A 27,336-nucleotide genomic window follows, 5' to 3' on the forward strand; every position below is an offset into this window, starting at 1 on the left:
TATTTTTTTTAGAATCATTAGAGGACTTCAGTGAAATACCAGGGGTCCAAACAGGGGGATTCTGTGGCACACGAGGTGATTAGGGTGGGCCTGGCACACCCTGTGACTGTGCACGCCTATGATCCTGACACCATATCAAGCATGGTGTTGGGATGATATGAGTGCTAAAACAGCATCACCTGACAAATTAAACCCCCCCCCCCGGTCCTTGGCAAAATTGTCCCTGAATGTCAGTTTGGAAATGGGGTCACCCTAAACAAGGGGGACATGGAAGGCCGCGATCGGCAGCTGTATAGTGCCCACGAGCCGCGTGATCTCCCTGGGGCTTGTAGTTCTCTCTCCTACTGTATCCACTGAAGAGGGAGGGCCTCTGACCCGGGCATGTATCAGCTTCACTCTTAAGTGAGTCGCTCTGCTTCTACACTTTGATGATACATGCCCGGGTTAGAGGCCCCTCCCCTCTTCAGTGGATACAGTCGGAGAGAGAAACTACAAACCCCCAGGGAGATCCCGTGGCTTGTGGGCACTATACAGCCGCCGATCACTTGCCTCCCATCTCACCTACGGAGAAGTCCTGGGTGTTCAAGTGCACACGGAGACTATAGCCAGGTACAGGAAACCTCTGATGTGTGGGGGGTGTGATTGTCTGGGACCCTGATGTAAGGGGCCCTCTGGGGACCCTGATGTAAGGGTCCCCAGCTGAACTGGGGGTGTCGTAACATATAATGACACTCCCTAGCAGTTCGTGTTGGGTGCGATGCGGGAACCCGCAGTGGATTCGCAGGGTTCTCTCATTGCACCAGTGTGAACCAGGCCTAAGAAATATTTTTTTTTTAGTTTACAAAATGCATGCATGCAATGACAGTGATAAGGATAACCGCTTGCCAACCACTGCACGACGATGTACGGCGACAGAATGGCACGGCTGCACACATGGGCGTCCAGGTATGTCCCCTTTAAGATGCGGAACCATTGGTCGCGTCCGCGACGGCATGTTCATAGCTGTGCTGCAAAGTGTCCCTGGAAATTTTTTTCAAATGTTGGCAACTATGCCACAGGCCCTCACTGATTGTAATTACGGAGACGATCCTCCTTGAAAGAATTACGCCTGGATCTCCTTCAGATAGTTGTTCAGGTACCGACTGACAGGTGATCAATCCTTCTGTGTCCAGCTACCTTGATCCCCGGTGGTTTGTCGAGATCCTTTTGGATCGCCAGGCTCTCATTGGCTCGCCTCAGATGGACTCCCCACCGAACAGCTATACTTCAAGATACATCTTCAAGAATGGGAACCCAGTCAACCACTGGGCTCCCGCCACAGCTCAAATGCTCTGGACCAACATGGTCCTGGAACCAGGAACGTCACGTGGCACACACGCCCCAGCCAGGTAGGTCATAACGCTGGGGCACCGTGATGTGGTCACCCTAAAGGTGAGCGCCACACTGAAAGAAGGACCCAGACTCCATGGCGTCTGCCCCATAAATACCCTCCCCAGCATGCCCAGCGAAGAAACTCCCTCCCGATTGGCAGCTAGGGAAGAGCACCCAAGTCTCGACTCCACTGTTGCCACCTGTCTTCCTGGGGTGGAACAACACCTCAGTAACAACAGAATGAGCCCACAGCACAGCCAAGCTGAGACAGAGACCCTGTTTTGAACACATTAATTGGATCAGAGTCAATTAACACTCTGATCCCCCTCTAAATTTAAACAGCACCGGTACTTGGAAGTAACCAGGCGCTACAGATGGATTATAGAATGTCTTATAGACATGCTCTACAGTTGTCACCAGGGCTGTATTCTGGCCTAGGCGTCCCTCTGTCCGTTTCCCACAGCGTCCTTCTCCCACGGAGTCCCTCTGTCCTCTTCTCACAGCATCCTTCTCTCACGGCGTCCCTCTGTCCTCTTCCCACAGCATCCTTCTCCCACGGCGTCCCTCTGTCCTCTCCCCACAGCGTCCTTCTCCCACGGCGCCCCTCTGTCCTCTTCCCACAGCGTCCTTCTCCCACGGCGTCCCTCTGTCCTCTTTCCACGGCATCCCTCTGTCTTCCTCCTATGAAGACGACAGGGTGGGTCTTAAAAGGGAAGGGGTGTGGCTTTGACAGGAAGGGGCGGGTCATATTTAAATTAGGGGGTGCGCAAGTTTAGTCAGGCCTAGGGCAGCACAAAACCTAAATACACCACTGGTTGTCACATGATGCACAATTTGTACTTCCTCAACAAGAAACATTCTTCTTACACAGCCTGTAGAAACCTTCACTTATCATAGCCCAGTTTCAGTCCAAACATTTTGTCACCTTTTTAATTTGCATCTTATCATCTGAATTGTGAGCCTGACACCCATGTATACAGGCAGCAATAAAAAACACATTTTATAGTAGATTGAGGAAGATTTAGAAGGATTTATTGCTTTCTGTGTCCCTCCTCCCAATAAAAGTCCAGGTGACAGCACATGAAGAAATTTCCTTTATGTGGACATAAACAGCATTCCAAATTTGTCACAAAACTCTCTTTTATGGGGATTCAAAGTTAAAAAGGTTTCCCTAGAGTTGGGCTGTAATTATTATTTATTGTAATGTAAAATGTGTATGAGAGCATTTTAATAAAGGTATATCCAGTCTGTTTTAAGGTGACCCTTTCACTGTAGGTTTACTTTTAAACTAACCCCAGCTTTTAAAAGTAGAGAATTTTACCTTTCCAACAGCCATCTTCAGTCTTCCAACTATGTCACTCTACTGCAGGGGTCTCAAACTGGCCCTCCAGCTGTTGCAAAACTACAAGTCCCATGAGGCATTGAAAGGCTGACGGTTACAAGCATGACTCCCTCAGGCAGAGGCATGATGGGACTTGTAGTTCCACAACAGCTGGAGGGCCACCAGTTTGAGACCCCTGCTCTGCTGTCACTGCAGGCATTTCACATTTCCCAGCATGTAAATACCTGCTCTGTCCACTGCATGCTGTGGTTCCTTCTGCCAGCTCATATATTCTGTAGTGATGTCCATCAAGCAGGGCCGGGACAAGGGGTGGGCAAAGGCGGTGGCTGTCCTGGGCACGACATGTATTGTAGGGATAGGGGCCCCACAAATTCCTTCTAATATAACGCTGACAGAAGTAGTGACAGTGGAATCACTACTTCTGTCAGCTCAACGCTGGAAGCGGCAAGAAGAGAAAGAGAGACAAGAGGAAGTGTGCGGTTTGCTCTCTTTTGCCCTCTTCCTTATAAGATTGCACATAATGGGGGGGGGTGCACAATTTGGCATCTTTTCCCTGAGCACTGGATGATCTTATCCTGGCCCTGCCAGAAAGACAAAATCAAGCAGGTATTCAACGCACCTGGAAGTATGGAATAGGAGTAACAAAGCTGGTACATCAAATCAATATGCTATTCTTTTACAGGCTGAGGTCAGTTTTGAAGTGACAGGGTTCATTTAAACATGATACACCATAATAGATTTTGAGGATTTCTATGAAATCTTTACACATTGAACAAGAAAAAGTGAGGTATAATGATATGGCTGTTCAGTTGACTAAGTGTATGGCTGTTGTGGTTTGTCTGGCAACACATTTTATGGCTGTGAAAATGACACTGGGCCAGATTCAGATAGATCAGCGGATCTTTAGATCCGCGTAATCTATCTGATTTAAGATCCGCCGCCGCAAGTTTGAGAGGCAAGTGGGTAATTCACAAAACACTTACCTCCAAACTTGTGGCAGCGTATCTTAAATCCCCCGGCGGAATTCAAATTCCGCGGCTAGGGGGAGTGTAGCATTTAAATCAAGTGCGTCCCCGCGCCGATTTAACTGCGCATGCGCCGTCCGCGAATTTTTCCGACGTGCATTGCTCCCAATGACGTCGCTAGGACTACATTGGTTTCGGCGTGAACGTAACTTGCGACGAGCGGTTTTGTGAAACCGACGTTAAAAAAAAAATTGACGCGGGAACGACGCCCATACTTAACATTGGCTGCGCCTCATAGAAGCAGGGGTAAGTATACGCCGGGAAAATGCTTACGTAAACGACGTAAAGTGACTGTGTCGGGTCCGCGTACGTTCGTGAATTGGCGTATCTCGCTGATTTACATATCGTCGCCGTAAATCAGCGAGAACGCCCCCAGCGGCCATTTTTAAATTGCAGTTAAGATCCGACGGTGTAACATAGTTACACCTGTCGGATCTTAGCCATATCTATGCGTAACTGATTCTTTGAATCAGTCGCATAGATACGACCGGCCTAACTCTGAGATACGACGGTGTATCAGGAGATACACCGTCGTATCTCTCTCTGAATCTGGCCCATCGTTTTTACTTACCTGCACAATTAACGTGGCAGTTGTTTGATCCAGGGCGTCTAGGATCAAGACACCAAAATCGGCTAATCATAAAGTATCCATAATGATCAAGTGGCCTAGATATAGAGGCGATCTCAGTAAATAGGCACATCACTGGAAGGAAACAAAATACAGGTGTACAATTGTTCATGAATGGCACACTCCAGACAAAATAATACATTAAAGAATAAGTACAATTTAAAAAAAAGTGCAATCAAACACTTTCCCTTCCCATGACTTCAGGATGCCTATCCTACACAGATCACAGCACATTTGTCCTGAATTGTGTTACCACAGTGATTGTTATATTTTATGAAAAGCACTAGTAAGGTTATTAGAATTATAAAAAAAATATGGTGCCTATAGAAGGTAAAAAGCTCATCATAGTGCTCTTGTGGGTGGAAGATACTGCTGTGATGTGCTTGTCACATATTTAGAAGGAAACTAAATACAGGTTTACAGTTGTCCTTGAATGCTACACTCCTCACAAATATAATATACTCCAGAAAAATGCAATAGAGCATCTGGAACTCCCATAGAAACCAATGCCATTCTCACCTGCCTTCTAAGACACAAACAACTACTACTCAATTTAAAAGCGGAGAGTTTAGTGGGACTTTATATGAGGAAATGACGCAGTCAATTACCTCCATCCCTGTTATTTGTATAAAGGAAGAGCAAGCTTGAAATGGTAAATGATGATTGAAGTAGATTATGATCATTTAATACTTTCATATAATGTATCGTACATAACTATATTACATAATGTAGTGGAAACTGGAGATTGTCCATAGCAACCAAAAAGTGTCCCTTTATGTCAAAAGTGGTTTTAGACCAGCTAGAAAACAGTGATAATAAATTAGAATCACTTGCAGAATTGAGCGATAGCGATTTGTGGGAAATTTGTCATAAAAAAATAGAAAGTAATGACAGCGATATTATAAATTTATGATTTTGTGTTTCAAACTTTATCATACCTATGATGTCTTCTTTGGACAGATTTAAGTGAGTTATTCCAAAGAATTACAGGCCTAAATATAAAACACCAAATTTCCATGCAAAACAATTGTACCGCTTTCAGCACCTAAAATCTGAAAGAATCATACCGCCAGGGAGGTTAACCTCAATTATTAGATCATAGGTAATGACCAGAGGTTGTCCTTTTATATGTGCTCCATACTGTTCTCATTTTACATGACAATCTTTCCAATGTTCTACCCAGTAGAAACTCATGAACCATACAAAAAAAAAAGCATATTAATAGTTCAAACAATTAAATAAAGCAACCAAGTCCACTTACATTTTGCCTTCTCATTGTAGTCGAAGTCATAATTTGTCATTGTTTTATACAACGTACACCTATCATCGGCAAAACTGTCAATTGCAGAGATACCAGGAGAAGTGCACAGATAGCCTTCATCTTGAGAGTGATTAAAAATAGCACTAGAACTATATATATATATATATATATATATAGTATATATATATATATATATATATATAAGCCGCAGCTGATGGTGACAATGCGCTGTGTTTAGGCCAAGAAAACAATAGGGACAGGCCCCTAAGGTAAACAGATGGTCATGGTATTTGTTTTAAATTTGTTTGTAATAATGTACTCTTTTTTTACAAGCAGAAACAGAATACAATGTATTTGTAAGTTAAACAAAAAAGAAAAACAATATGTGGTGGTTGGCACCTTTACTTAATGCTATTTTTCCTAATGGATCATGTGTTGATGGGGGATAATCTAAGTCACTAAAAAAGAAAACCTCCATGACTCACAGGAGGCCAGAATCATAAGAGTGAAGGATCAGATAAGCTGCCATTTCTTTCTCTCTGAGTCAGGGCCGGCCTTAGGGGTGTACGAGCCGTTGTGCCCGCACCAGGGCACCATGAGCAACAGGGGCGCCGTGCCCTGTTGACCAAGACAGTCTGGGTTTGGGCACATGTGCCCAGGTTTCTACCCGCAGGAAACCCAGGCCACAGTCCTGTGGCCAGTAGCAGCCGGATCTCTCTACTCGCTATCGCTGTCACAGTGCGATGCACTTTGAGCCAGTGGGTGCCCTGTGATTGGCCGAACGGGCCATGTGCGATGTGCGGGGTGGGCCGGGAAGCAGACATGGGGGTCTGTGAATGGCCCTGCGGAGCTGGTGCTGGTCATGTGTGGAGGCGGGGGCGGGGCTGCACTGTGGATTCGATAATCGTGCCTGCTTGCTCCCGGAGTCCTGCCTCCCGATGTGTGTCTCCTGAGGGCTCATCTGCTCGGTCAGCTTACCCCCCGTCCTCTGTGTCACCCCCCTCTCTCCTCTGTGTCACCCCCTCCTCTGTGTCACCCCCCCTCTCCTCTCTGTGCCACCCCCCCCTCCTCTGTGTCTCCTCCTCCCTTCTCTGTGTCACCCTCCCTTTTCTGTGTCACCCTCCCTTCTCTGTGTCACCCCCCCCCTCCTCTGTGTCACCCCCCCTACTCTGTGTCAGCTTACCTTCCCTCCTGTGTCACCCCCCTCCTCTGTGTCACCCCCTCCTCTGTTTCAGCTTACCTCCCCTCCTGTGTCACTGTCACCCCCCTCCTCTGTGTCAGCTTACCCCCCCCTCCTCTGTGTCACCTTACCCCCCTCCTCTGTGTCAGCTTGCCCCCTCCTCTGTGTCAGCTTACCCCCCTTCCTCTGTGTCAGCTTACCCCCCCTTCCTCTGTGTCAGCTTACCCCCCCTCCTCTGTGTCAGCTTACCCCCCTTCCTCTGTGTCACCCCCTGGCCTTCCCTGCGAGCTGTGTACGTCTGTACGCTTGCGGTCTTCTCCGCCTTCTCCTCCTCAGGCTCTCCAGCGGAATGGGTCCATTAACATGTCCCCGTCGGCAGTGGTGTATTTAGGATTTGTGCTGCCATAGGCCCTAACTAAACTTGTGCACCCCTAATTTAAATATTACCCACCCCTTTCTGTCAAGGCCACACCCCTTTCTGTTTAACCCTGACATTATTGAGGTGGGGACACTAGTTCTCAATGCCTGGGTGGGGGGAATGGATTCCCTTAATTTGCATAGATTTCCTATCACTTCCTGTTTAGCTATATGCAGCAGTGAAGGGAAATCCCTGCAATGAGACAGGGATGATAAAAAAAAAATAAAACTGACAGGGGCTATAACCCTCCTTATACAAAATGAAAAAAAAGTGTTGCCTATAGTTCTACTTCAAGCACAAATTTCTGATAATTTTATGGAGAGGACTAAGAAGATATAATCATGCCAATGGTACAGCAGAAAAATATAGCACAGTGAGGAAGGTTTGTGGTCCAGGATGATAGGACAGTCAAAATTAGAAATAGCTTGCGTTACACCAACAGTGTAACACAAGCCAGCAGGGGACCACTTTCCGTGCTGCCCCCCCCTGCAAAGTGCTGCCCTAGGCCTGGGCCTTGTTGGCATAGGCCAGGATACAGCTGTTGCCTGTCGGGGCGGCCTGGGCGTTGCAATGTGACAGGCGTCGCACAGTAGGAAGAAAAAAAAGTAAGAGACTTGTCTCTCCTCATGAGTTTTTGCCTGGGGAGTAGGTATTGGTCTGGGGAGAGGGAGGGAACAGCCAGAAAGTCAGTGTGTAACGTTGTGAAGCCTCTATAGTAAAAATGCTGGGCCTTTTAGTCCCACCAATGCCTCCTATAGTAAAATGCTGACGGGTTATACTATAGGAGGCATTGGTGGAAAACAAGGCCCCAGCATCTTACTATAGGAGGCATTGGTGGACTACAAGGCCCAGCATTTTTACTATAGAGGCATTGGTGGACTACAAGGGCCCAGCATTTTACTATAGAGGCATTGGTGGGACCCTAAAATTCTGGGGCATTGTAGTCCCACCAATGCCCTCCTATAGTCAAAATGCTGGGCCTTGTAGTCCACCAATGCCCCCTATAGTAAAATGTTGGGCCTTGTAGTCCACCAATGCCCCCTATAGTAAAAATTCTGGGCCGTGTAGTCCACCAAATGCCCCATATAGTAAAATTCTGGGCCTTGTAGTCCACCAATGCCCCTATAGTAAAATGCTGGGCCTTGTAGTCCACCAATGCCCATATAGTAAAATGCACCAATGCTGGTCTGTGGGTAGTGTATTGTGTAGTGGTCAGTGTGTATATATTGTGTAGTGGTCTGTGGGTAGTTTATTGTGTAGCGGTCAGTGTGTATTGTGTAGCGGTCAGTGTGTATTGTGTAGCAGTCAGTGTGTAGTGGTCTGTGGGTAGTTTATTGTTCAGTGGTCTGTGGGTAGTATATTGTGTAGCGGTCAGTGTGTATTGTGTAGTGGTCTGTGGGTAGTTTATTGTGTAGCGGTCAGTGTATATTGTGTAGTGGTCTGTGGGTAGTTTATTGTGTAGCGGTCAGTGTGTATTGTGTAGCGGTCAGTGTGTATTGTGTAGCAGTCAGTGTGTAGTGGTCTGTGGGTAGTTTATTGTTCAGTGGTCTGTGGGTAGTATATTGTGTAGTGGTCAGTGTGTATTGTGTAGTGGTCTGTGGGTAGTTTATTGTGTAGCGGTCAGTGTATATTGTGTAGTGGTCTGTGGGTAGTTTATTGTGTAGCGGTCAGTGTGTATTGTGTAGTGGTCTGTGGGTAGTTTATTGTGTAGTGATCTGTGGGTAGTGTATTGTGTAGCGGTCAGTGTGTATTGTGTAGCGGTCAGTGTGTAGCGGTCTGGGGGGGGGGGCGCCCCAGGATTAGCTCGCACAGGGCGCTTGAACACCTAAGGCTGGCCCTGTCTGGAGCATATTTATCAGTAGTGTCATAAGACATTTTTGGACATTGAGGCCCGGATTCTCGTACGAGTTACGCCGGCGTATCTCCAGATACGCCGTCGTAACTCTGAGTCTGAGCCGTCGTATCTATGCGCCTGATTCTTAGAATCAGTTACGCATAGATTTGTATTAGATCCAACCGGCGGTAAGTTCTCTTACGCCGTCGTATCTTAACTGCATATTTACGCTGGCCACTAGGGGCGTGTACGCTGATTTATGCCTAGAAATATGTAAATCAGCTAGATACGCCAATTCACGAACGTACGCCCGGCTGACGCAGTACAGACACGCCGTTTACGTTAGGCTTTTCCCGGCGTAAAGTTACCCCTGCTATATGAGGCGTAGATGCGGCGTACCAATGTTAAGTATGGACGTCGTTCCCGCGTCGAATTTTGAAAAATGTACGTTGTTTGCGTAAGTCGTTCGCGAATAGGGCTGCGTAAATTGGCGACATAAATTGGCTTCTTGCGGGTTAATTTGGAGCATGCGCACTGGGATACTTTCACGGACGGCGCATGCGCCGTTCGTAAAAAGCGTCATTCACATTAAATTTACATAACACACTGCCACATCTGAATTAGGCGGGCTTACGCCGGCCTATTTACGCTACGCCGCCGCAACTTTGGTTTGAGAATATGGCACTCGCCTGTCAAAGTTGCGGAGGCGTAACGTAAATAGGATACGTTACGCCCGCACAAAGATACGCGCTTCTACGTGAATCCGGGCCTGAGTATCTTACTCATGCCCAAAGTACACAGGATGTGAGTAGCATGCCCTAAACACCCCCCCCCCCCTGCCAACCCCACCCCTGCGTTCATTAGCAATTCCCAGCTGTCAAAATGGCCAAGCTGGGAATTGTTGTGTACATATAGCCGCTATTATAGTGTCTTGTAACAGCATTTATAAACACTGTTCAGACGTGAGATAGAGCGATGCAAAGTAAGGCAGGCTTTAGTTTGGATCAACTCACCAAATACAAATAACCTTTAAGCCCCAGAAGATTTTCCTATTCATGACCAGGCCATTTTATTGCGATACGACACTGCGTCGGTTTAACTGACAGTTGCTTGGTCGTCGGCGCTGTATCCAATCAAAATTAACGCCTTTTTTCCCACAGATAGAACTTGCTTTTGGTGGTATTTTATCACCTCTACGATTTTTATTTTTTTGCGCTATAACAAAAAAGTCTGACAATTTTGAAAAAAGAAAAAAACTTTGGGCCAGCCCAGATTCACAGAAAAAGTACGCCGGAGTATCTGCTGATACTCCGGTGTGTAACTTTCAAATTTGCCACGTCGTATCTTGATTTTGAATTCACAAAACAAAGATTACGACGGCATTTGGCTAAGATCCGACAGGCGTTTACGGTTTTGACACCCTTCAGATCTTAGGATGCAATACTTCGGCGCCCCGCTGGGTGGAGATCGCGTCGTTTTCCGCGTTGGGTATGCTAATTAGCTGTTTACGGCGATCACGAAGGTACGCGCGTTCGTCGCATTCTCATTACGTCGTCGCTAGTCGGCTTTTCCCGTCGCCCAAAGTTACGGCTGCTATTTAGGTGGAGTAAAAATAGACAGCTCATGTTAAAGTATGGCCGTCGTTCCCGCGTTGAATTTTCAAATTTTTTTTTTCGTAAGTCGTCCGGGATACGAAAGGACGTAACGCCATGTCGCGTTCAAACTTACGTCGGGGCGACGTCATTTTGCACCAAAGCACGGCGGGAAATTTCAAAAACTGAGCATTGCGCAGTACGTTCGGAGCGGAGAACGCGCCTAATTTAAATGGTCCCCGCCCCATTTGAATTAGGCGGGCTTGCGCCGGACGGCTTTACGCTACGCCGCCGCAAGTTTACAGGCAAGTGCTTTGTGAATCAAGCACTTACGCTGAAAACTTGCGGCGGTGTAACGTAAACGGTATACGTTATGCTGCCGTAATTGTTCATGAATCTGGCCCTATATATCTTTTACTTTTTGCTATAATAATCCCCCCCCAAAAAAAATGTCTTCATCAGTTTAGGCCGATATGTATTCTTCTACATATTTTGGTTAAAAAAATATTGCAATAAGCGTATATTGATTGGTTTGCACAAAGGTTATAGCATCTACAAAATAGAGGATGGATTTATTTTTACTAGTAATGGCGTGGATCAGAGATTTTTAGTGGGACTGCGACATTGCGGCAGACAGATCGGACACTTTTTTGGGACCAGTGACATTTATACAGCGATCAGTACTATAAAATCTACTGATTACTGTATAAATGGCATTTGCAGGGAAGAGGTAACACTAGGGGGCGATCAAAAGTTTAAATGTGTTCCCTGGGTGCAGTGTCGCACGACCCCACAATTGTCAGTTAAATTTACGCAGTTCCGTATCGCAAATCCTTCCTTAAAGGGGTTGTAAGGGTAAAAAATGTTTTCCCTAAATAGCTTCCTTTACCTTAGTGCAGTCCTCCTTCACTTACCTCATCCTTCGATTTTGCTTTTAAACGTCCTTATTTCTTCTGAGAAATCCTCACTTCCTGTTCTTCTGTCTGTAACTACACACAGTAATGTGAGGCTTTCTCTCTGGTGTGGAGAAAGGCTCTTGAGGGGGGAGGGGGCGAGCAGGCAAGTCAGGACACTCTCTACTTTGCAGATAGAGAAAAGAGCTGTGTGTTAGTGGGCATCCTGACTCAAGAGTAGGGTGACCATGTGTCCCGGATTGCCCGGGACAGTCCCACATTTTGCAGGTCTGTCCCGGACACCTTCATTCCAGGACAATACAGTGTCCCGGAATGAAACTGACACAGCTACCCCCCCCGGGCCAATCTGATGCCCCCAAAAAAAGGCCACCACATCACTGCTTTACTCACTGACAGTAATTGCCCCGGCCGGGAATGCCTGGAGGAGCACAATCCCTGCCCCCTGCTTGTGATTGGAGAAATCATAAATCCCGCCTCTTGTGTCCAATCACTGTGCTGTGATTCATTACGGCACAGTGATTTTTTGGGAAGGGGGGGGGGGGTGTCCCTGAATGGTCTAGTTTGGAAATGTGGTCACCCCTACTCAAGAGGCTTTCTCCACACCAGGGAGAAAGCCTTGCATTACTGTGTGTAGTTACAGACAGAAGAACAGGAAGTGAGGATTTCTCAGAAGAAATAAGGACATTTAAAAGCAAAATGGAAGGATGAGGTAAGTGAAGGAGGACTGCACTAAGGTAAAGGAAGCTATTTAGGGAAACATTTTTTTTTCCTTTTAAACCCCTTTAAGTTGTTAATTTATCTTTTTATTTGTAGTTTGTCTTATTAAGTTAACTTGTAAGGTATTGCTTTTTATATTGTTGAAGAGATACTAACATAATGTTACAGAAGGATGCTTTTCAAACACAGAGCATCGATTGTTAATTGTTCAATTCACTGAAAACAATTGATGACCTTTTTAGGTATCTCATTGTTCTTACTTCTGGCTATGGAGTATTGTTGGATGTTTGTAGATACATGACAAAAAAGAGAAGGCATTAACTAAGCTGAAAGCATCCTAGACCTTTGGTATACCATTGCCTTCGAAATACTGAATCACTAGTTGTACATAGACTTAAAGCTGAACTCTAGAGAAATATAAAAGACCCACATTAATGTAGCTTTGTAATGATTACATCATGACTAGAGTTGAGCAGACACCTGGATGTTCGGGTTCGACTGGTTCGGCCGAACTTTCGGAAAAAAGTGCGGGTTCGGGACCCGAACTTGACCCCGAACCCGAACCCCATTGAAGTCAATAGGGACCCGGACTTTTGACTACTAAAATGTCTCTAAAAAACGAATGGAAAGGGCTAGAGGGCTGCAAATGACAGCAAAATGTTGGTAAGAGCATGGCAAGTACTCTGAAAATAAATGTGGATAGGGAAATAACTTAAAATAACATAAAAAAAATCTTGACCTAGGAGGACGAGGTCAGGGTTAGGGTTAGGGTTAGGGTTTATCTCACACGTACAGATATGGAGGAAACACTGCAAAAGCTGGAGGAAACACTGCAAAATATATATTTTTGCCCTAAATGGGTGATTTGTGAATAGAACAATAGAAGAACACTGGGTAAAGTGTTTATCTCACACGTACAGATATGGAGGAAACACTGCAAACACTGGAAGAAACACTGCAAAAAAAAATTGTTTTCCCTAAATGGATGTTTTTTGAATAGCACAATAGAAGAAAAGTATATAAAGGGTGTATCTCACAGTAACATATGCAGTGCTGGGGTAATATGCAGAGTATCTCACAGGAACCTAGGCAGTGCTGGTGCAATATGCAGAGTATCTCACAGGAACCCAGGCAGTGCTGGTGTAATATGCAGAGTATCTCACAGGAACATATGCAGTGCTGGTGTAATATGCAGAGTATCTCACAGAAACCTAGGCAGTGCTGGTGTAATATGCAGAGTATCTCACAGGAACCTAGGCAGTGCTGGTGTAATATGCAGAGTTTCTCACAGGAAAATATGCAATGCTGCTGCAATTTGATTTGTGAAGCAGGACTGACTCCTATATATTTCTCTCCCTATAAGAACAATCTGGAACCTTTCCCTAAACTATCTAATGCAGAGTATCTCACAGGAACCTATGCAGTGCTGGTGCAATATGCAGAGTATCTCAGAGGAACCTATGCAGTGCTGGTGTAATATGCAGTGTATCTCACAGGAACCTAGGCAGTGCTGGTGTAATATGCAGAGTATCTCACAGGAACCTCGGCAGTGCTGGTGTAATATGCAGAGTATCTCACAGGAACCTAGGCAGTGCTGGTGTAATATGCAGAGTATCTCACAGGAACCTAGGCAGTGCTGGTGTAATATGCAGAGTATCTCACAGGAACCTATGCAGTGCTGGTGTAATATGCAGAGTATCTCACAGGAAAATATGCAATGCTGCTGCAATTTGATTTGTGAAGCAGGACTGACTCCTATATATTTCTCTCCCTATAAGAACAATCTGAAACCTTTCCCTAAACTATCTAATGCAGAGTATCTCACAGGAACATATGCAGTGCTGGTGCAATATGCAGATTATCTCAGAGGAACCTATGCAGTGCTGGTGTAATATGCAGAGTATCTCACAGGAACCTAGGCAGTGCTGGTGTAATATGCAGAGTATCGTACAGGAACCTAGGCAGTGCTGGTGTAATATGCAGAGTATCTCACAGGAACCTAGGCAGTGCTGGTGTAATATGCAGAGTATCTCACAGGAACCTAGGCAGTGCTGGTGTAATATGCAGAGTATCTCACAGGAACCTATGCAGTGCTGGTGTAATATGCAGAGTATCTCACAGGAAAATATGCAATGCTGCTGGCAATTTGATTTTGTGAAGCAGGACTGACTCCTATATATTTCTCTCCCTATAAGAACAATCTGGAACCTTTCCCCTAAACTATCTAATGCAGAGTATCTCACAGGAACATATGCAGTGCTGGTGTAATATAATTTCTGAAGCAGGACTGACTCCTATATATTTCTGTCCCTATAAGAACAATCTGGAACCTTTCCCTAAAGTATCTAATGCAGAGTATCTCACAGGAACCTATGCAGCGCTGGTGTAATATGATTTCTGTAGCAGGACAGTCTGACTCCTATCTAAATCTCTCCCTCAGATCATATCAGCAGCAGCCTTTCCCTACCCTATCTAAAGCAGAGTGATGAGCTGTGCTATGTCCCTCTAGCTTATATAGAGTCTGGGTCACATGCTGGGTCACATGCTGCACTGGCGAATCACAGCCATGCCATTAGTAGGCATGGCTGTGATGGCTTCTTAGTCACAGTAGCAAAACAAATGGTGATTGGCTGCCCTGCAGCCCGCCATTACATTGCCGAACACCGGACCCGAACCCGAACTTTCAGCAAATTGTTTGGGTTCGGGTCCAAAAAAAACAAAGTCCGTACCGAACCCGAACTTTACAGTTCGGGTTCGCTCAACCCTAATCATGACCTGCAGTCACTGCACAGTAAACATCGTGTGACAAGAAGAAACAGCACAAGAAGACAGTCAGCTTATGTGCTGACAAGAAGCATGCATGCAGATAGAATGAGAAAGCAGAGTGACAGACGAATTCTGGCAGATTTGTGGCAGTGTTGGATATGTATATATAAGAATCTGTTTTATTAGGGCTGGATTAGGGCTTGGCATTTACATGACACGATTGATGTGAGGGCACCAACTTGACCTTATTGTGATGTGATCATTCTGATACATAGCCCTAATTCAGGCTGCAATGATCATTTATTACTAATACTATTACACAGTATTACTCTAGCCCAGTTCAGTTCCTTCAAAACACATTGGCTGTATCTGGCATTTCTGTTCAAATAAACAATTCAAACAAAACAGAGCAAAATTACAGTTTTTTTTTTTGGATTTTTTGGTTTGTTTTTATTAGACTGTAATAGTCATCAAGTTTTATTGATGACACTATCCATGTCGGGAAGGAAGCGGAGATGAGTCTGTCCATTAGGGATAAAATCACTGTTGTCAATGAGTTAGGAAATGATCAGACAACTCAATAGAGAAATACAAATGTAACAGTAGTTCTATCTCTTAACTACCCTAGAGAGAAGCATTCAACAGGAGCATACAGCTTCTATTACATGGCAAAATGTGCTTCTTAAAATAACCAATTAGTAATCTGCCTTTTTGTCCTTATTGGTAAAAAAAATCAATCTGACTATTAGATTATGGGATATGACCAGGGCAGGACTTAGGGTGGTGGGGGCCCCTGGGCTTGAGTCACTTTCGGGCCCTACCTTCTATACATTACTTTAAATAGAACAAAATGATACATACACAAGCTATGTATTAGAGCTACACAATTCTGGATAAACTGAGAATAAAAACAGAGATCACGATTCTGAAGTAAACCCCGGACAATTTTTGCAGTTTTTCAATCATTAAGTTATAACAGCTCATCGCAATGCAATATATATATATAAATATATATATATATATATATATATATATATATATATATATATATATATATATATACCCCAAAAACGAGGCCTGCAAATACCTTTTTTAGGATGGTTTCATTCTCTGTATTTCCGGGTATCTCAAGCGCCATTCGTACTGCTGTTATGTGATTCTAATTAGGACGTTGCTTCCCTCTTTACTGTGTCCCTGTCGGTAATCTCGCGCATGCGCCGTAACCATTTTTTGCTGTGTTCTTTCACTCCCCTTTTGTGACCGGTTCTTTCATCACTCGGGGGAGTATCAGGAAGAGTGAAAGGAGCTAAAGGCCTCGTACACACGATAGGATCGCCAGAGGAGAACGGTCTGAAGGACCATTTTCATCAGTCCAAACCGATCGTGTGTGGGCCCCATAGGTTATTTAACTTTCGGTCAAAAAAATGAGAACTTGCTTTAAAATTGATCCGATGGACGCCTAACCGATAGGTCAAAACCGATTGTTAGTACTCACGACCATCGGTTAAAAATCCACTAAATGAGGGGACGGGAGCGCTCGTGCTTGTAAAACTCGCGTTGGTTTTTGAGATGGCACATTCTACATTTTTAAAATTAGTGTCTCGTTTATTGCAGCACATTTTTTTCTTCATTCTATTGCTAGAATAAACATGTTGTTTTGCTGATGCTATTTAGACAGAGTTCTCCCATACTGACTTCTTTTATTTTTTGCTTGTGATCTCTTGTTTTTTTTTCTTTTAGCAAGCCAGATCTCCAAAATAATTTTTTGGACTCCACATATAATTTTTTTTTTTTTTGGAGAATTTTTTGATTTTTGTTTTTTCTCAAGTTATCACACCAATGTTTTTTTTTTTTTGGAGAAATGTCATTTTTTTGTTTTTCTCAAGTTATCACAACAATGTTTTTGTTTCACCCCCCCTCAAGGAGGTTGTGTCCTTTGTTAATTACACATTGTATTTCGGAAATGTTTGCTGGCTATTCACCAGAAAAACACAATAGACAAGTATTTAACTTAAATTAAATCTCCATTTATTCTGGCAATCCAAAAAAATAAACATGAAGGGCAACACTTGCCCAATCAACCAAATATCTGCAGACTTTGGACACCAAAGGCACATTCCACCATGATCAACAACAAAAGCAACAACATCAGGAGTCCCTCTAATTTGGGTAACAATGTGCTCCCCAAATCCCAGAAATCAGAAGCAGCAGCAGATGTCATACACGACCCCAAGCTGTTGTACTACAACAACCTCAGTTTTGGGCCAAATCAGCTTGAAGCCAGGGAATCACTTTCTGGTCTTCCTTACAGCCTTCCTTCCATGGCTCCCTGCAGCGTTCCTTCCACGGCCCCTTGCAGGTGGTGACGATGTGGCAGCAGGAGGAGGAGGAGCCTGGGCCGGGTCACAAAATATTGTGGTAACAGTCAGCAGGCCCCTTCTTCCCCTCTCTATCACAGATGCCATCAGGTCTTGGGCCAGGCCCCGTTGTCCCTCCTCCAATGTTTGCAGCTTGTGCACCAGGTAGGAGCTGTAGCTCTCAACTGGGTTAAGGGGGGCCCTCATGATCTCAGATGACTCCGTGATGACCCGCAGAGACTCCTCCTCCAGCTGGGTCATGCGCCTCCTTTTTGTAGGTGGGTGCATCTGGAGGGGAGGCACCTGTGATACCGTGTTGCCACTGGGCCTGGGCACCTGCTGACTGCCACTCGGCCCAGCCTCCTCCTGTCTGCCACTCAACCCTTCCTCCTCCTGGCTGACACCTTCCGGAGCTGCCTCCTCCTGGCTGATCTCTTCCTGTGTAGAAAAAAAGGGACATGGTTTTAGTTTTTGCAAAATCAATCACACAAATTTTCAAGCTCTTGACTGTTTGTTTATTTTTCATTTTTTTTTTTAAATTGAACAGACTCTCATTCTGACCCCTGCAGTTGGCATTCCTGACACAATTCTTTCTGCCCACAACTTTTGTTTGTGTTTCCAAGCTTTCCTTTTGGTTACAAAATCATCTCGTTAAACCAACAATAATTTGCAGCCAAGAAATATGTTGTAAACTACTATACCTCACTGAAGATGTGGAGATCTGGCTCCTCGATGTCAGCCAGCTCCTCGGCACACTCTGCAGGGGTGGGAGGGACCGTGGAAGGCCCGCTGGAAGGAAGGGTGGAAGGAAGACTTGAAAGTGATTCCCGGGCCTCAATTTGATCATCCGGACCCTGAGGTGTTTGTAATACCACAGCTTGGGCTCCTGTACTTCATCTGCTGCTGCTCCTTACCTATGAGATTCACGCACATTTTCAGATTTACCCTCGTTTCTGCCGGTCATCACTTCCGCTCGTCCAGACTCCGCGTAACCAACATAGTCACGTCGTTCTCCTTATATACCCTGCTCATGCGTGAAATGCTGCCCTCTTTACCTGCCCATTATGGACCTTTTCCTCTATTCCACGCTCCTAATCTGTGTGAAACGAAAATATGGTGGTGTCACAGATGCGCGGTATACCCTGTCCCGACGAGGAAAGCCCAGAGGCGGGAACGTCACGATCCAGGCCCAAACGCTACAAAGCCACAAATATGTCACTTGAAGAGATGGTGGAGATGGTGAACATACTACGGAGGAAAGATTATGATGGAGATCATGGCCCATACCACACCCCTAATCGGAGGAATGCCCAAATAATGGACAAAGTGTCGAGGAGACTTTATGAGTATTTTGGGGTCAGGAGGTCCAAGGAGCAGCTCCGAAAAAGGTGGTCTGACTTGAAATTGCGGGAGCCAGAGCAATATAGGAAGATCAAGAAAATTATTGACAAAAGTAGGTAATTTTCATGTGTTTGGTGCAATTGTCTATTATTTTTGGCCATGTTTTTCTCCATGTGCTTGTTTGGCCTGGTTGTACTTTTGAAGATGGCAAATTTCTGTTTAGAAGTTGGCAAAGTGTAGTATTTTCCGTTCGTAGTAAACATTGTTCCTCCAAAATACGATGTTTTCCGCAGATCCAGGAAAAGCACACGTGGTCATGCCTATTTAGCGTAAACCAACGTTTATAAACATTGTTGTCAAGATGATATGTTTGTTCAACCTTACTAGAATGTGAAAGGCAAACCGGATTCATTCACACAGTGATAACAAGCAGCTGTTCACACATCTGGACTCAGGAGCACCTGTGTGTCCCCCATAACTAGCATTTTTATTAGGGTCTCCCACAAATGATACTTTGGGGGTGCATCCATGTGAGTCACTTTGCCAAAAAGCGTCAGTAATTCAGATTGGGGTAACTCAGAAAAACAAAGGTGATGTTTTTAGGAAGGATCCCAAACAGACAATTGTACCCCACTTGTAAGCAATGTTTGCTATTTCTGCCCTCCAATATCTGTGTGCTGAATATACCTTTTGTTTAATTTTATTAGGGGAAAGAAGAGGACACCATTCTGAGGAGGCAAGGAGGCACAGACCAGAAAAAGCCCACCAACCTCAGCATGTGGAGGAGGTGGATGTGGAAGAAGGAGTTGTGGAAGAAGGAGTTGTGGAAGAAGGAGTTGTGGAAGAAGGAGTTGTGGAAGAAGGAGTTGTGGAAGAAGGAGAGGTGGAAGAAGGAGAGGTGGAAGAAGGAGAGGTGGAAGAAGGAGAGGTGGAAGAAGGAGAGATGGAAGAAGGAGGTGTGGAAGATGGAGAGGTGGAGATTATCAGCACAACAGGTCAGTGTCTGTCACCCCAGCCTCACAGGGAAAAAGAGATGTAGGTAGGCCTGCACATTTCTAATAAACCCTTTTGTATTTTTTTTAGGGGATGAACATGGTGGTATCTGAGCATCTGCTAGGACATCTTTCTCCAGTGCTAGTGCTAAAATCGTGATCCAAGAAATCATGGAATGCAGTAGTGAAATGGACATTATGAGGAAGAGGATGCATGTCATAGAACAAAAATATATAAACCTCATTGACATGATGGGCCGTATAGTAGACTGACCCCCCCCCCCCCCCCCAAAAAAAGGGTTGGAGGTTGTGTGTTGCGCCAAGTTTAGATTTGGGTAATCCACAAGCCAAAATTTGAAGATGCACACAGTGTGTCAACATGTGCTATCTGCCATCACAGGATATCTATGTCTGTGCTTTGTGGGTGCAACGCCTTCCTCGCTACTCAAGTAGGTGAGAGGAAGGGTTTGCACCCCCAAAACACACATTGATCACCCATGATGGCAGATAGCACATGTTGCCATTTGGCATGGGATCTGGATCTAAATCCCCATTTTGCCGCTCAAAATGTGTGCATCCTAAAATTTTGGCTTGTTCAGGGGTGACATCACCCCATCACATGTGTTTCTAATAAGGTTTAACTTTGTTAGTTCCATTGTTTGTATATATTTGCCTGTTTGAAAAAAAGTCTGGTTTTCATACAACCAAAATAAAAATGTGTCTTTTTTTACCAGAAAAATTCAAAAAAGCACAAGTTGTGCACAGAAAAAAAAAAAATTGGGGGATACCTGAAAATTACAAAAACGCACAAGTTGTGCACAGAGTAAAACCCACCAAAAATGCATTTGTGTGGCTTCTTCTTTCTATGCTCAATACCAGTTTGTACATTTAAAAAAGTGAGTGATTACTATGCAATTGTGGTTATTTACTAAAACAGAGAAATACATTTGGCACTACAAGTGCACTAGTTGGAGAACCAGGGAGACAGATAAAAGAAACCAAAGCAAGAATGACAAACAACTGTAATTCCAATGGTCAAATTATTTATTAATTAAATATTTATTTCTTTTGTGGGCCGAATTAGAAAGAAATATGGTCTGGCATAGCAATGGCCCCCCTACCCACAAAGTACTCAACATATTTGTTGCATGCCTCACGAGCAGATTGGGGGACCAAGCCAGTTCGCCCAGTGTCCAGGCCAAGAAAGGTATCTGAGGGTAGTCCTGCCTCAGGACCAATGTTGGTTAGGTATGTCTGGGAGTGCCTGCGTAAAAAATTGTGCAAAATGCAACAGGCAAAAACAATGGTGTTCAGTTTATATTCTGCCATGTGTATGGCTGTCTGGATCAGGCGGAACCGGCTGGCCATTATCCCGAAGGCATTCTCGACTACCCTCTGGCCTCTGGCCCGCCGGAAATTGAAAACCCTCCTCTCCTGGCTTAGGGCTCTCTGGGGAAACGGCCTCATGAGGTGAGGTCCAAGCCCGAAAGCTTCATCCGTGAGAAAAACAAACGGAAGTCCCTCCAAATTGTCTTCATCCTGTGGCAGTGCAAGACCACCAGTCTGCAGACGCTTGGCAAACTCCGTCTGCGCGAACACTCCCCCATCAGACAGCCGGTCGTTCTTCCCCACGTCCACATACAAAAACTCGTACTGTGCCGACACCACCGCCATCAACACGATACTATGAAAACCTTTGTAGTTGAAATAGTACGATCCCGAATGGGGTGGCAGCACTATGCGGACGTGTTTCCCGTCTATTGCCCCTCCGCAGTTCGGGAAGTCCCACCGCTAGGCAAATTGGGAAGCCACAGTCTGCCATTCCTGTGGTGTGGAGGGAAACTGTGGGGACAAACAAAAACCAAAAATGTGTACTTTGGCACATAAACATTGCAATCACAATAAAAAACACATCCTTGTTATTTATTTATTTATTTATTTATTAAAATTCTTAAAAGTACAAAAAAGTACAAAACGCAGTCAGTTACCCGTAGGCCTCGATGCGCCGAGAACAACAATACAGCAACAACCAAAAAAAACACACACAGGCAGCGGAACAGATCAAATTTAAAATAGTAGCAGATCAAAGAACTATAAAAAACCTATGTAATTCCATAGGCTAGACTGAAAAGCTCAGTTTTTAAAAGCTTCCTGAACTTAAAAAGATCATTCTCAAGCCTTAATTTTAGAGGCAGGGAGTTCCAAAACTGTGCTCCCTGGACCGCACTCGTCCTCCCTCCGCATTTTTTCTTACGAAATTTAGGAATCACCAAAGTTTCCAAATTAGCCGACCTTAAGGTACGGTTGGGCACATACTTGGTGAATTTTTGCTGCAGGTACACTGGCCCCTTGCCATGGGTAGCCCTGTGCACCATGCATCCAGTCTTAAACAGAACCCGTTCCTTCACGGGTAGCCAATGCAGGGCTCTCAGCGATGGCGTGATGTGGTCACGACGACCAACACCCGTGAGTAGCCTCGCAGCGGCATTCTGAATAAGCTGTAATTTGTGCATGATGTTATTAGGTAAACCCAGGTACAAAGCATTACAATAATCTAATCGACTTCCAATAATGGCATTGACCATGGAGATCTTATGCGATTCTTCAATGAAGCGAAAAGTCGACCTCAGGAGTTTCAAGTGGAAGTGACAAGAACTCACCACCTGGTTTACCTGTGGTCGTAGCGTCAATCTCTCGTCCAAGATGATTCCCAAATCCCTGACCTGGGTGACTGGCACTGGGACCGATGAAAACGAGTCCGGCCAGGTAGGGAAACCGCCCGACCATGGCTGATTGCATAAAACCATGCACTCAGTCTTGGAGCCATTGAGCATCAGATAATTGGCCCCCATCCAGGCTTGAATTTCCTCCAGGCAGGTGGCCAGAGTTACCTTTGTTCAACATCAGTATAACATTTATTATTGGAATGAGTATTTCATGGCAAAAAATATAGGCCCACTTATCAGACTCCTCACCCCTCTGATGGGCCATTAAAACTTTTTAGGGGGGTACTCATTTTTGTAAGGTCCGCTATTTTTCTGCTCTGGGTACGAGGAGTCCTACGATCGATCGGGTAATCAGCAAGACACTGACACATGTATCATGTAGCAAAATTACAATTTATTTCCGGGATTCGGCTGGTTTCATTAAAAATTGAGGTACATCATCTCTTCGTGGACCAACCAATCAGGTTACAATATTTCTTACAGTATATATCTTATACCAAAATTGTTCACATAAGCCCCTAATACCATATTGGTACATTTCCTAAAATACACAATTAGCTCAGAGATATTACCGTATTTATCGCGGTAAAACGCGCTCTGGCGTATACCGCGCACCCACAATTTGGCCCCCAATCCTGTGGGAAAAAAAGATTTTTAGTTTTTTTGTACTTACAGTTTTGATGTCTTGCGCGGCGTCCATCTGCGGCCTCGTCGGGTCCGGCGTCCTTCTGCGGCTTCGGGTGTCCTCTTCGGCGGGTCCGGCGTCTGTCTTCGGCGGGTCCGGCGTCTGTCTTCGGCGGGTCGGGTGTCCTTCTTCGGCGGGTCCGGTGTCCATCTTCGGCGGGTCCGGTGTCCATCTTCGGCGGGTCCGGTGTCCATCTTCGGCGGGTCCGGCGTCCATCTTCGGCGGCGTCCTCTCGCTCGTTTCCCGCCACGACTTTGAATACTGCGCCCGCATATAGCGAGCGCAGTACACTCGTGAATCTTCAGGCAGGCTCGGGCGCCTCTCGCACTGACGTCCTGTACGCTCAGGACGTCAGGACGTCAGTACGAGAGGCGCCGAGACTGGCCGAAGATTCACGAGTGTACTGCGCTCGCTATATGCGGGCGCAGTATTCAAACTCATGGCGGGAAAGCGGGTATCGGCGTATATCGCGCACCAACGATTTTGCCCTGATTTTCAGGGCAAAATAGTGCGCGGTATACGCCGATAAATACGGTACTCATCTGACCATTGTCTCACACTAATTAATAAGCTTTGTTAATAAAATCTATATGTCTATAAAATTTTAGCCAGTACTTCACACTTTGAAAAGAATGTTTCACACATTCTGCAAAACAGCTTAGCCGCAAGCTCTAAGTTTCCTGTGCTCTCACAAACGAGAATTTGTAATATAAAATAATTTAAAATGATTCAGTCTAATAGGAAAATAAAGGCCAATACTCCCTTGTTCCTATATCAGACCAGACCACCCAAAACAAAGGGGTAACCCCACTTTCCTTTCAACCCCTCCTTTTGATCAATGTTCTGCTTAAGAACATTTGATCAACTACTCATTATACGATTTGATCATTTCAGTTTCACTTTCACTTTCTTCCTTATGTATTTTGGCTGAGGCTATTTTTGAAATTAAACACATTATGATTTTAAAAGCAATGTAACAGAAGAAAGCTAACATGATTATAATCAAAATCACCATTCTTGCCTTTTTAAAGAAACCCAAGATTCCAGTCCATGCGCGGAGTTGAAACCTTGTTTGGAATAGGAGGCCGTTCTGAGACCCATCAGACAAATCCAGTCCCCTAAGGATGGAGGTGGCTGATTTGTCTCAGAAGTAATCCAAGGCCCAGAGAAATGTGTATAACCAGTTTGTAACTATATGTTCCCTAGAGCAAAAATGTTTCTTATACCTAGCACATTTAGTGATATTATATGTGGCTAATAGATTAGCCCTCTACTATGGTTGTGTTAAGACCCTCAATAATAATTTCTTATCCTTAATCTTTTCTAAGTCAAGCAGAGCAAAAATCACAGTAGTAAATAGCAGGACATGTTTTCTAAATGCACCATTCAGAAAACATATCTTGGGTGGTTCTGAGAAACCTTGAATTAGGAAAGGCTTATTTTGGGTGTTAAAACAGAAACTGGTTTCCCTATCATAGGAAAAATATGTCCTGTAGTTTAAGGTGAACATACCTAACATTTTTTCCGAAAGCATGCATTAATAATCATGAATGGGGGATGTTTTCTAAGGATGTGTATATTTATCTTTTGTCCCAGGAAAGCGGGAAATAATTACTTCTACGTCTTTTGGGTCTATAACAGTGGGGATAATTTTCCTGGAATTACTTCTGACTATCTCATTTACGTAAATTGGTTGTTTCCCGGCATTCCATTATGTCCTGACATATTCCCCAGCTCTGGGGATCTGGGGAAAAGCACCATTAAGCATTTTTCCCTTGATGGGTAGCCATCCGGATAAGGGCATCAATGGAACACTGAGAATCGCCCCTTTGCTCATAATATCCATAAACCTTTTTTTTTTTTTTTTAACTTTGTCTGTTATTTTGGTGGCAACACCAGTACAGCAGGGATGTAACATTTTGATAACCTTGGGAGCCTTGAAAACTAGTCTTCCTAATTCTCCCACTCTCTACCTTATTTTGCATAAGCCACCAGTAAGGCTGTAATAAAAATAGCCTTTGTAAAACAAATTAATAATATCACCTTAAACATATACATATATCATGGCTTAGGGGCCGTTTGTGGTGGGGGTTCATTCTGGGGAGTGAAGAGGGAATAATAAGGTGGTAGTTCAGGGGGCGGTGTATGGAATGGAAAGGGATAAGGGGGGTAAAGTATCTGGACCTGGGCCTGCAATCAAAGTGGACCGGGGCCAATGTATTGGAAAGTTCAAGTCCTTTTGGATAGAGGGAAGTGCTGACCATTTGTTATAAAAGTAATGTTCAGCTCTGGTTAGTTCTGTGTCATTTTGAGGATCACACATGCAGGGTGGTTCCGGGTAATTGTTTAACCATCTTTCACATTGGTCCCACAGGAATTCTGGGATTGTGTCTCTGAATCTTTGGGTGGGGACGATATGGGTGGTACTGGGGCCCTCTTTAGGCGCGATGCATGGATCCATTGGGGCTCTGGTCAGTTAGGACAGCAGTGCGGGAAACTTGGAGCACTTCAAATGAACCTTGATATACTGGATCAGTCTTTTTTCTGACCCTTCAACTGTTTTTTTTTTTTTTTTATCCCAGCACTTTGTCTTTGTAGAAAAGGGTGAGTTGGATCTGTGGAAAGAGGAGAAAAAGTGACAGCAACCTTATCATAATTTTCTGTATGTGCACTTACCTTATGCGTTCCTCCTGGTGAAAATAAAGGTTATTATTATTCTCCCCTCCTTGCACTGTCACTTCTGGGCAGGTCTTCCCATAAAAATTTATAAGAACTGCGTAGGGGGATAAGCCTGTTTTTTTTTTTTTTTCGGTTAGGGGTGGTACGGATCTGAAAGAGCACTCCCGGTAGGAAGTGCATCAAAAAATTTAAGATGCCTAAGATGGCTTTTTTTTTTTTTTTATCTATTTATTTATTAATTTTTATCCTATATATTATGGTTCTAACGTTCTACTATTCCTGAGCTTTGGGGATGATAAGCCTTTGAAAACCCAAAAGCTTTGTTAATTCTTGAGTAAGTTTGGAAGTAAAAACTGGACTTTGGTCCGATGATATGACCTGTGGACCATACCTAATGATTCATAAAAGCTCTGGCTGTGATTCCTGCTGTTTCTCCTGTTGCGGGAATTACTTTTGTCCATCCTGTAAATTTGTCCACTATTACCAAAAGATATTTCATATTTGTTTTGGCATATGGGTGAAATCGATATGTAAGTTCTAGGTGGGGGTAAATGTCCATGTCTCCCGTGTGCTTCATCTTGAAAATTATTTATCAGTGAGATTGTTTCTAGGTGATATGGATGGATGTGGTGTCATGCAGTGTCTGGCTATAATCGTGTTGTACGGGTAGTGTTTGCATGTTCCCTGTCATTCTTAATGGGGAGTGTAGCATACATCTGAGCAAGATTTTACTGTCAAACTGGCTGTGCTCATCAAAACTATTTCATATCCACTCATCCGTTGTGCTGTCATATGTCGGGTAGATATATTTTGTAAAAGAGGTGACTGAGCGTGTTGTGTACAGAGTAAGAGGTGTTCCTAATGTGAGGTGTTCCCTTATTTTACTGCCACGGCACTAACTGCCAAGGCCTGCAAACAACTGGGCATCCCCTGCACCTGATTGGGCAATTTCTTTGACAGGTATGCCACTGGCCTCTCTGGCTCCCACCATGATCTTGTGCTAAAACAGCAAAAGCATCCCCGAGACTACACAGTGTAACAAAAGGTTCCTCTTTTTTTTTTAATATGAAGGCAAACCTAGTGCTGGAGCAGAGACTAGGGCCATAATTAAATAATTAAAAGCTTCCAACATAGACTCGGTCCATTCTACAGTCCTAGGGGAGGTCATTAAAGTGACCTGCCTCAAAATGGAGTCAAAGTGGGAACAATTGGGGATGGATCCACGGTCGACAGTAGACAATAAAGACAAGGAAAGACAGGAGTGCTGCCTTTGTTGCCGAGTGTGAGGAAGGCTTATGCTCTGACTCTGGCGGGTGATATTATACTCTACCTTTTTCCTTGTGCCATGATACACCCCAAGTATTCCACCTCTGACCTGCACCACTGGATCTTCTTCCGAGACGCCAAGTGACCTTTTGAGGCGAGATGGTCTAACATGTGCCTAGAGTCTACCTCACAATTTTCCTTGCTCTCATTACACACCAGTAGTAGGTCATCTCTCTTCTCCT

General features: G+C 44.6%; 1 protein-coding gene across 1 annotated transcript in view; it reads right to left on the reverse strand.

Moving 5' to 3' along the window:
* Nucleotides 1–5,742, reverse strand: part of LOC120946017 (lysozyme C-2-like) — a 33,329-nt gene extending 27,587 nt beyond the window's left edge. The window contains exons 1-2 of the mRNA XM_040360697.1: nt 5,628–5,742; nt 4,310–4,441 (exon numbers count right to left, since the gene is read on the reverse strand). Of these exons, the coding sequence (XP_040216631.1) occupies nt 4,310–4,441; nt 5,628–5,667 (172 nt within the window). The 5' untranslated portion in view covers nt 5,668–5,742. The remainder of the gene's footprint in view (nt 1–4,309; nt 4,442–5,627) is intronic.
* Between the last annotated feature and the right edge of the window lie 21,594 nt (nt 5,743–27,336).

The sequence above is a fragment of the Rana temporaria genome, chromosome 1, assembly GCF_905171775.1.
Source record: "Rana temporaria chromosome 1, aRanTem1.1, whole genome shotgun sequence".
NCBI lineage: Eukaryota > Metazoa > Chordata > Amphibia > Anura > Ranidae > Rana > Rana temporaria.